The sequence below is a fragment of the Sinohyriopsis cumingii genome, chromosome 5 (assembly GCF_028554795.1).
Source record: "Sinohyriopsis cumingii isolate HCF-2022 chromosome 5, ASM2855479v2, whole genome shotgun sequence".
NCBI classification, from domain to species: Eukaryota; Metazoa; Mollusca; class Bivalvia; order Unionida; family Unionidae; genus Sinohyriopsis; species Sinohyriopsis cumingii.
The window spans coordinates 28480885-28492526 of record NC_142965.1 but is presented as its reverse complement, the minus strand read 5'-3'; the positions used below and the strand labels follow the sequence as shown (position 1 = coordinate 28492526).

The following is an 11642-nucleotide window of genomic DNA, read 5'->3' as shown; positions in this document are numbered from 1 at the left end:
ATGAAGTGGTTTTGAAGAAGGTGGAACTATGCTTCTCACCTGGCGATCATGTTGACAAGATACACATATTTGTTTGTAGATTATGACATAATAATAATATCCTAATATACTTGGATAAAAATGTGACCAGTGCATTTTTGGGAGATGTGAAAACATGTATTTTCAACCTGGTTGCTATGGAGTATTAATTATTGCAATGGAAGCTGTCTAAAATAGAATTTGCCTAAATATACTCCCTGAATGTTTAACTTGAAATAGTTATTTCTTTAAGTGTATTTTGAACCGATTGTAATCGTAACTAAACGCTTGTCACTTCATGGAATGATGATAAATGAATATTGTTGATACTGTATGTGTCAGATCCCTCTATCTATGAAGCTCCAGCAGTTCGAACACTCTTCGTGTTCTGTTCCTATTTCACAAATACGTTCATGTGAAGAGTTCTTTGGTGCCAACATTTGCGTCATATTGAAGTTATTGGAAAGTTAATTTACGAAAGAAATCTTCAGAAAAAGCAATATGTCTACATGATCCCCTTTTATGCATTATTAACCCAAGATGTATTGCTACAGCTTAATACGCAGAACATTGATGAATATTTCATGACAAAGATAAATAAGTTGTTCATACTCAAAGCACCCACAATCTGACGAGTTGATGCCAAACACACGTTGAAATCTCTCTCGACGCCTGCAACTTTGACCTTGAAGATGACACCAAAACAATTAGATGTGACACAACCTGAAGGCTTTATGTAACAAGATCATTCTATGCCCGTCTAGTGCCCTTTTCCCTACCAATGGCCTTGACCTAAACCAAACCTGCCGGCTGCATTTCGTAATGTAGAAATGGATAAAATTTCATTAGAATATATGACGAGGATGTGACTATGAATAAATGAGACACTATAAAGTCTGGATATACAGTAGGCTAAAGTTGCATGAAAATACCTTCAGTGATTCAGATAGTATAAACTGTACATGGACAAAGGTTGCTGATGTATGTTTTCCCTAGCTGTGACCTTACGCTCGAGATTGAAGTAATGGTTAGGGTATCTCTGATATGATAGATAACTAGTTCATGTTTCATTCAAATATATTCAGCAATTTCAAAGGTATCTTACATAAAATGCAAAACATCACATAATTACAATTTCCCCTGCATTGCTGTGAACTTAATCCAGTGGCCGAGGGAGGGGAGGCTGTGTATGGTATAAGACAAGCCATCTAGCTTTGATAAAATATTGGAAGAGTTTCATGAATTCTCTCCAGTGTTCTTGGCTTGACCTTGACCTTGAGAAACGATGTAGAACATGGTATTTTATATTCAAGCATTCCTTTAAAATGCTCATCACAAATTTTCTTTTTAATCTGTTTTTACTTCTTTTCTTTTTATCTTTAAAATTTATCAAGGTGCACAACCCGTCTCAGTGTTGAATATTTCAAAGTGATGAAACCATTAACATCCTGCAATTATTTCTGAGAGAGAGAGAGAGAGAGAGAGAGAGTAAACATTATAACGCAAATATCAGTAATACCTTGCTATGCTCCTATCACACAAGGGGATGTCCATTAATTATATCAACAATTTTTAGGCAATTTTTTACCCCCCTCCCCCCCTTGCCAACAACTGCCAAACTTTCAGTGACCTCCCTAATAAAATTTTACACACACCCCCCAAACTAACAATATTTTATACGGCTGGCTTTTATGCTACAAATATGCTAAAAATAGAATTATGGAAATTAAAAGGTCTACACTACAAATAAATTTTGATACATTTTTTTAACTTGTTTAACAGATTTCAAATTGACTATAACACTTTGAATTCATGAAAAAGTCGAGAGTTTATATTCTAGCTTCTATCTTCTTCATATAGGGAAGCCAAATGTTCCTCAATTGTTATAATGGCCATAGTGGCTGATTTTTTGTAAAAATAACATTGTTGACGTCAATTTATCTTGAACTCCCCCCTCCCCCATGTCAACAATTGTCAAACTTCTTCAAACCCCCTCCCCCCTATTTTGTTGACATAATTAATGGACGACCCCCAACATGACCTGGTTTATATATTGTTCTAACACAGCAGACCGCATTTTCTATGTAGAATATATTATTATGAATTAAAACTATTTCATACGCACTGGCGACAAAAGTAAAAAGTATGCTATTATCACGTAAATAAAAGTGAAAGCAGCAATGTAAGCTCTCACGAGATCTACGAGGTCTGCTGGACAATGATACCTATGACCTCGAGGTATCGCGTGACATATTTCCTAGTCTGGCTTTATTTCATTCCGCGCTATAGTCGGAACACCGGAACTTGTGAACTTACTTTTGACGAGAAAACCCTTATGTCCGTCTAATCATGATCGTTTGACGTATATTTGCAGCATTTTTACATTGAACGCAGTTTTTAATTTGTACTATTGTTTAATATATTCAGTTAAACAGACAAACATACATGCAAATTAGAATTTATGAAAGTATCTGGAGTAAGACGTACTTAAAACCTAAACGTACATACATTGTTAAAATAATTTACCGGATAACAGACATACTGTATACAAAATATATGTGCGAGCATGGTCGAATCATATAAAACACTTTCGCATTGTGGTAAATTCGTCGCGCTACAATATTTTAACTCCTATTTACAACGTTTGGATATCTCAGACTTATTATTTATCCCGATATCTGCGTTTTGTCTTTCGTATCATCAAACATCTGCACAATACCATCTGAGAACTTTTGTGTGAAGCTCACTGTAATTTACCCAAGAAGAATGATATTTTTGAGACTCAAATTGATCTCCCTGACTGATTATTGTGAGTATGGTACGAATGAATTTGGCTTGTTCTTTGATAAAATATACAACGGAAAACGGCTACCCTCGCATTTACTCTAGACACAGTGAAAGTTATCATATATGTAACGTATGTAAAACATTGTAATCCACATTATTTTTGGCTTTTTTTCACAGACGAAGTCCACTAAATATTTTTCTGTTTTTATTTATGGTAATATGGTGGATCGGAATCAAATATAGAACTTGAAAGGCCTTCATAACAAGTCATTCTGTTAAATTTAGTCAAATTCTTAACGCGTTTGTTGAAGATGTGCCGTTTGAAGGTTGTTTGGCGGCTATAATTTAATATAAATCCTCTATAATTTATGTAGGATTCTCATCAGTTGCATTAAAATGAAAAAACCTTCAAGCAGGGCTGCTTTCTTTCCAATTCAATTTAATTCTTCGAGACTTTTGTGAAAAGAAGTCTGTATATAGCCATATTGAAGGTCGGATCAGAATGTTTTGGAAAACATATTTCATAGACTTTCATTCTGAGACAATTTCTTTTTGACAGGTTCATCTGAATCATGTTTGAAGAGAAGTTACTTAAACGGAGTTTTTGTGTTCTTTTAAATAACAGAGGCCAATTGGACGGATTGTTCGTATTTGCATAATATCAAAACAACAGCGGTCAGTAGGACGGATTGCCAGTATTCGTATTTTCTGCCGCATTAGGTCTAATTTGAAAGAGCACTTGTTAAAAGAAGTAACAGTTTTAAAAGAAAATAAATTTTAAATGAGGCGGCCATATTAGATCAGGAATCAGCATATTTTGTCCAAATTTATAAGGACTTCATGACCGAATGCGTTTGTCAGATTTGCTTAAATTTTGTTGAGCAGTTTTTGAGAAGAATTCGATAAAAGTGTTTTCAGTTGCTAGTAGATGTATTCATAGTGAATAGTAAATCTGCATAATTTATACGAACTCAATGGACCTTTTTGAATCTGATTTATCTCTGCAGAGACTGGTTGAAATTGCATTAATGGTTTTCGAGAAGAACTTGAAAAGTTTGATGGACGTACGACGCAAATACGGACAGACGGCCTTATCATAAACCATTGTAGATTATTTCCAGTATGTTGGTTTTATAGCAAATGTTACAAATTATGTCATTTTAAGGATATCTATTTAATACTTTTATCAACATTTCTTTTCCCTGAAAACAATACAAAGATTGCACTTGGGTATAATGAACGGAATGATTATATTCTCTGTTGTTGTTGTTTTTTTTAAATCACCCAAAAACTGTACGTTTAATTGACGCTAAAGACCACCAAAGCTTTTTAAATGTAATTGTTTGGTTTATTATTGTTATTATTAGTTATGTGTTTAATTCCCTTTCACAGGGACAAATTATATAGTATGACAATGTACATTCTTTAAAATTAAATAAGATATACTGACTCGTACAAGTCAGAGTTTCAATTTCAGCGATTGTTTTGTATGATAAAATTACCTTATGTGATAAGTGTTTTATTATTCAGAAGGAACAGGAAAGCAGAACCGAATGTTCACTTGTTGTTTTTATACTTACAGAACATCGAAATATAATCGGAGAAAAAGCAGAAACACCACGTCAAAAATATTGTATGTCAATAGCTTAGTTTTAAATCTGGCTCACAATCTAGTCATCAAAATTTGCGCATGACCTGTGAACTTCAAACCACGGTGATAGATGTGTGTGTGTGTGTGTGTGTGTGTGTGTGTGTGTGTGTGTGTGCTAGCTGAAGTTTGGGTTTTTACTTCTCTATGCGTGTTTGGGTGCATGTTTGTAGTGGAGAATTTTTTTTTTTTTTTTTTTTATAAGTCTACACATATCCGAGGGGCCGATGTTTCCAAGTATTTAGTAACCTAATAACGTATACATGTGAATATTTTAGAGAAGTTTAATTCACAGAAGCGTGTGCTTGCTAATAGGTATCATAAAGTGTTTAAATTAAATGACTGTGTACTTAGAAGGAACTAATTTAGGGTGCTTTTTACCAGTTTATCGGAGGTAAATGCATATGTGCAGATTTGGCGGTTATAGGAAAGCTATCCACTTTTTTCTTGACTGACCTCGCTTGTTTGTCAAATATTTATAATTTGACCGAAAATGTCATCAAATCTGTGTAGACCTAAATAGAGTGCGCTTTACAGACATGTACCACTGAGAGAGTGATAGGTGTGAAATGAAGTTATTTACATTTGCAACATGCATAGTGGAGAAAATGTTGGCATACCTCTATGCTACTTTCATGTAGCTGAAAGTTCTTTGGATATTGTGCTTGTCGAAAATGAACATGATCTAAGCACATAATTAACCAAAATGTCCGTTCCAGAATGCTCAAAAAAAACATTCCGCCTGAATCAGTCTCAAGTACACTATCATTAGCACTTATTAAAATAGGACTAGACCATACCACATTGTGAAAGTGCGATAAATTAATTGCAAAACGATTAAAAAGGGTATAGGCTCTTTTATTTAGAATTTACCTTTGAAGTCCAGAAAAAGAAAATGACGAAGCGAAGCTTACAGTTTTTTTTTATAGGTACACATCTGAAGCGAATCCAAGCTGTATGCTCACTAACCCAAATGACAATATTAAAACATATACCAAAATATAGGGAATTAAAAGTTTTTAACAATACTTAAGATATAAAATGTATGTTTTAAATAGCAAGGATAACCAGTAAGGAAAATCTTGGAAATTGTTTTTCTTTAATAAAAATCTAACTCTACACCACATACGAACTGTAAGAACGCCACCAAAAGTAACTGCACATACCATCCATACCTAGTACTTCTCTTCGTGCAAATAACTATAGGCAGACAGAAGACAAACAGAGATTGTTATATGCATGAGTATTCTTTGTGAACCTGATAGGTCACCAACGCATTGAAAACAATATTCTTTTCACGGTCTTTTAGAGATAAAGGAATTACAAACAAAATGCCTTCTGTTCACTATTTAACATTTTATAATAGTCATTTTAGATGGCTCATAATAACACAAATGTTTAGATTAGAATTCGAAATTATTACACTTCCTCATGTTCCGTTTTTGAGACAAGTATATGATTTATTTTAAGACGAACGGTTATAAATAATTCAAGAGCCCATTTATGCTTCCTCCTGTTCTCCCTCCTCTTCATCAAATTCACCCTCCTCCTCAGCCGTGGCATCCTGGTATTGCTGGTATTCGGACACTAAATCATTCATGTTGGACTCGGCCTCAGTAAACTCCATCTCGTCCATACCCTCACCAGTGTACCAATGCAAGAAAGCTTTACGACGGAACATTGCAGTGAACTGCTCAGAGATTCTCTTGAACAATTCCTGGATAGCAGTACTATTACCAATAAAGGTTGCTGACATTTTCAGACCACGTGGTGGAATATCACAAACAGCAGTCTTGACGTTGTTTGGAATCCATTCCACAAAGTAACTGCTGTTCTTGTTCTGAACGTTCAACATCTGCTCATCAACCTCCTTCATGGACATGCGACCACGGAACATGGCGGCAACCGTCAGGTAACGACCGTGACGAGGATCACAGGCAGCCATCATGTTCTTAGCATCAAACATCTGCTGGGTCAACTCTGGAACGGTGAGAGCTCTGTATTGCTGGCTACCTCGTGATGTGAGTGGAGCGAATCCTGGCATGAAGAAGTGGAGACGTGGGAAGGGGACCATGTTGACTGCAAGTTTGCGGAGATCGGCATTAAGCTGACCAGGGAATCGGAGGCAGGTGGTAACACCGGACATGGTTGCAGAGACCAGATGGTTCAAGTCTCCGTAGGTTGGAGTAGTTAGTTTCAGGGTTCTAAAGCATATGTCGTATAGAGCCTCATTGTCGATGCAGTAGGTCTCATCGGTGTTTTCTACAAGCTGGTGGACTGATAGAGTAGCATTGTATGGCTCCACAACGGTGTCCGACACCTGAAAAATCAAAAGCAAAATATCAGTAGGAATTGTTTTAATAGTAAATTCTGGTGGAAATTAGCAAACCATGTACGAATTGGAAGTGAGCAGGCCAAATCGATTAATGAATCTTTAACTAATTTGAACTGAGTGGATGAATTTTGTAAATAATACGACGTTAAAATGAAGTTTCTTTGAAAATACCTTTTTCTAAAATGAAGCAAAATACACTCCATTCAAATGAATATAAATTTGCGAACATATATCCGATAAACAAATTAGGGAGAAGTCTCACCTTTGGAGATGGTACAACAGAGAAAGTGTTCATGATTCTGTCTGGGTATTCTTCACGGATCTTGCTGATAAGAAGGGTTCCCATTCCTGATCCAGTGCCACCACCAAGAGAATGTGTCAACTGGAATCCCTGAAGACAATCACAGCTTTCAGCTTCTTTTCGAACAACATCAAGGACAGAATCTACCAGCTCGGCACCCTCAGTGTAATGTCCCTTTGCCCAGTTATTTCCAGCTCCACTCTGACCAAACACAAAGTTGTCTGGTCTGAAGATCTGACCAAAAGGTCCCGACCTGACAGAATCCATTGTGCCAGGCTCCAGATCCACCAATATTGCTCTTGGTACATATTTGCCTCCTGTAATTGACAGGATGTTTTCATGAAATAAATATATACAATAACAAGTCAAAGGAAGGGGGCTTGGTGCTACACTAGACTAACATCTAATTTGGTTGTGATTACAATAATACAATCAAAATGATCAAATTTTACCACATTTTATCTTTCACTTAGGAAAATAGTTGACTATATTAGTGTTGCATGGTTCCTTCCTTTATTTATTTCACATTTAGTCTCCTCTTGGTAAGAAATTTCAATACTGTATACGTTGTAACGGTTCGAATTTCAAATTAAATATTTTAATTTTTGCCACAGAAAGCATTTTTATTTGCAAAAGGTGATTCATACAATGTCAATAAATGTGTACTAAAACTCATCATTTCCTTTACACGTCTGTGAACTACAGCTTTGTCATCGTGTTGTTCCCTGACAAGCCTTTCGTCAAGCAAATAGTTTTGGGAATAAGCTGCAAGTATTTCCGAAAATAATACCTCTGGCATAAACCGTCTCACTACAAATCATAATGTACCAACCTGTGGCTTCATTGTAGTAAACGTTGATTCTCTCCAGTTGGAGATCAGAATCTCCATGGTACGTTCCTGTGGGATCGATGCCATGTTCGTCGGAGATCACTTCCCAGAACTAGAAGGATTATGAGTGACTATAATTGTATGTACATAAAATTATCACTTATTAAAATTTTGTGTGGATTATGGATTAATGCGTTTAATGCCATTTTTAAACACATGATAGGGTATACATAGCGTCAAGACATGTAGTGGATGAAGAACCAAGGAAAAACTAAATTATATATATATATATATATATATATATATATATATATATATATATATATATATATATATATATATATATTCACGTTATTTCATAAGAATGGCAAGCTCTCTATGGCCTTAAAAAGCTGGTATACACAGATAATAATGGGATATTTACTTTTTTTTAAAAAATGCATGCACAATTTAGATTTGGATTTGCCTTCTGATTGTCAGCTAAGACTGTTTGGTCAGACTACGGTACAGAATTTAACATATGCTTGTGGAATTATAATATCCGGTACAATTTTTAAAAATCGACTTTCTTTACTTCTAAGTATACTGCATGCAAATATCTACCCTTCTATCTGGTATACGACTTAGACGTATACTGCACGTAAAAGATTTACCCTTCTATCTGATATACGGTTAGTGGTCGTGAAGAATAAATGTCTTATCATATGTAATCTGTCTTGTACAGACATGTTTATGATAATTCCTTTGACAATATACGAATGCAAGAAGTAAAATCAATACTGGCTGATGTTGGGTATTGCTACTTATGGAGAAATCAAAGTCTTCTGTCAGATAAATGGTTAACAAAGTTTGAAAAACTACGACTAAAATTCGATACAGATAAGGTTGGGCAGCTAACATCAAACGTCGTCTAAAGGTTTAAATCAGAGGCTATTTAAAACTCGTATGGATTTCGAAAAGATCTATTTCTGATTACCAAAAATAACTTAAATTTAGAACTGCAGTTTATGTTTCTGTTCAAAATGGTTGATAGGCTAATGTCGCAATAAATAAGTGAATATACCTCACTGCTACATTTCCACGACTAGCGACTGCTCCAGTGACCTTGTGGTTAGAGCGTCCACCTCTGAAGCGGGAGGTCGTGGGTTCGAACCCCGGCCGAGCCATACCAAAGACTTACAAAATGGTACTAACAGCGGCCGCACTAGGCACTCAGCATAAAGAGGTAAGTGTTAGGACAGATTGACCTGGTGTCAGGATAATGTGACTGGATGGGACATGATGCTATATGTCTGCGGCATGATGCGCCGGTGCTAGACATCACTATAAACTGCCACACTGCAGACATCGTAGCGATATGACTGCGTTAAAAATCCTAATCACACACACACACACACACACACACACACACACACACACTCCACGACAAGCATTTATAAAGCAATCAATTAGTGAATACATTTTAATCACAACTCTTTTTTAATCCCTGTTATGCATTATCTTATGATATCACATGATAAATTCATATTATTTTCCTGCATACCTCATATGTTATTAACTTTACAACCTGAGTGTAATAAAGTGTTGTCTTTGTGCGACAAACCAGCATAAGCATGTCATTGGAAAATAACCTCAATGGCAAACGTTCGTAACTTACAGCAGAAATATTTTCTATGAAGCAATATAATTGTGTGTATGTGTAATTTGTTCCGTTTTAAAACGGCGTGTGTAGTCAGTTCTTTTTTCGAACACCCAGAGCAGTCAATTATCGTATAAGCAATGTTCTAGCACTTTGGTGAGCTTGAACTGAATAATCGGTATCAGAAGGCATTCAGGACTATCAGGGTGGAACTTAAGACTGAATAGTTAGTTGTTCACGCCACTTTGTTGCCCTACAATCTTCATTGGAATGCAAATTTTTAATAGTGAATTGTTTGATCCAATTACGAAAATTTTTATATTTTCAAAGTTTATTCCCACTGTCCGATTGTTACAGGCCTTACATTGTAAAAATATCTTTTAAACTTACCTTAGCGCCGATCTGGTTACCGCACTGGCCGGCCTGAATGTGAACAATTTCTCGCATTTTTGCTGTCTTTGTGTGGTTTGAGGGAGGTTTTTCTAAGCGCGAAAGATCTTTTTGCTTCTTTGGTATCCCTACAACTCTGTAACCGGTGCGCAGGACTTTTATATGTAGTGACCTGTTTGCGCCAATAAACTTCCGCTAGGGACTACTTTCATATTCTTTTTAACAACATGTTTCAGTCCTTTAGCAGTGGCTATTGAAGAGAGGATATACACAATAGAATCTTTTGCACACGAAACTTAGTGCATTGTAATTTGTGAATGTTTTGGTATGGCAGGGTATCCATCCTCTCCACTTAAAACCTTTGCGAAACAATTTAAAGATTAAAATTCTTCCCTGGAACGCTGACAATGAAGGAGTTCTGGGGGCCAAGGGTTTCCGTCACAAATACACGTTTACCCTACTTATTTACACACGCATACCCCCGAAAAGTAAAATAAATAAACTGTGCTGGATCGGCCCCTGGAATAAAATCGTAAAAGATTCGGGAAGCCAAGAACATTTAAAACAATCTCATTGTCGTCAGTTTGTTAGTTTTTATAGTTATGACGCGCCGTGCTCTTGTACAAGTGTTTTTTTTTCTTCTGTCTCCCCAAAAAGCATATTAACTACTACTACTACTACTATAAATAATAATAATAATAATAATAATAATAATAATAATAATAATAATAATAATAATAATAACAAGGTTGTTCCGCCTTCCCTCCCCATTAACCCCATCCCTGCTAGTTCCAGTGTAATAGCGCAACACATCAACGTGTTCGACAACACTACAACAAAAATTAAATACTCAACTACCCTATACAACTAAATATGAAATCGAGTAGGCCTAGACTGATAGTAAAGCTTACATAATTTATTTTTAAAGTGTCTTGGTAACTGAAACCAGTTCTAGGCATTTTGCACTATTACAAACTGAAACTAGGAGGTTCGATTTTTGAGGTGAAAAATGTTTACAGTTTGGAAAGCAAAATATCTTATTAGCTGTCATTACAGGAGACATGGAATTGTGCTAGATGCAAAGTGCACATCTGGCTGTATCTGGTTCAGTAACAAGATAATGCCTAGCCGAAGTCAATGCAGATCAGTAAATTATCAGATCTGGGGTAACGTGTGCCTGTAGTGCGATCCTTAACACTTAAATATAGTCAAACACTATTTCTGACGAAGTGCACAAGCCACATATATTACTTGGTAAACGACAAGAACGAAGCGAAATATCATGTCTTTAACTTTGGTAACCCAGGTGACACTGTTAGTTTCATCTAATCTTTTCAACATTAAATAACATTGGCGTAGGTAGCTAGTCGAATGCATTCTTACAAATTTCAGCCAGTATTTAATATATCGTAACCATCGAGGTACAAGGTAGCTTTTCTCCGCACTCCCTTAACACAGTTGCATTATTCGTAGTTTTAGGAACATCTAAATAATATTTGCAGAAGTTGTATTGCACAATTTCAATATCTCTACTAAATTCATATCTCAAAATTTCTGACCGATAGCAAGCAATTGGTTTTTATTACCGAATAAAAATTTGTAAAAGCAGATTTTAGACTAAAACAGCCAAATCATTTTTGATAATTAAACATCCTTGAAGTTATTTTCTTTGCCTGAGCAGCAAGCATTTGATTC

At 35.7% G+C, this 11642-nt stretch overlaps 1 protein-coding gene across 1 annotated transcript; it reads right to left on the bottom strand.

Moving 5' to 3' along the window:
* Positions 1 to 5295: 5295 nt before the first annotated feature.
* LOC149798854 (tubulin beta-4B chain-like) lies at positions 5296 to 10105 on the bottom strand. The gene is made up of 4 exons (XM_089957757.1): positions 9948 to 10105; positions 7922 to 8030; positions 7051 to 7406; positions 5296 to 6773 (listed from the first exon to the last, which is right to left on the bottom strand). Exons 1-4 carry the CDS (start codon positions 10002 to 10004, stop codon positions 5955 to 5957), a joined length of 1341 nt encoding a protein of 446 aa, XP_089813883.1. The 5' UTR covers positions 10005 to 10105; the 3' UTR covers positions 5296 to 5954.
* Between the last annotated feature and the right edge of the window lie 1537 nt (positions 10106 to 11642).

Excerpts from the sequence above, each read along its gene's own strand:
- LOC149798854 (XM_089957757.1), bottom strand. The coding sequence starts at position 10,004 with ATGCGAGAAATTGTTCACATTCAGGCCGGCCAGTGCGGTAACCAGATC. Across the intron at positions 7,407-7,921 it reads TTACTACAATGAAGCCACAG|GAGGCAAATATGTACCAAGA; the intron begins GTTGGTACATTA and ends TGTCAATTACAG. Across the intron at positions 6,774-7,050 it reads CTGTTGTACCATCTCCAAAG|GTGTCGGACACCGTTGTGGA; the intron begins GTGAGACTTCTC and ends TTGATTTTTCAG.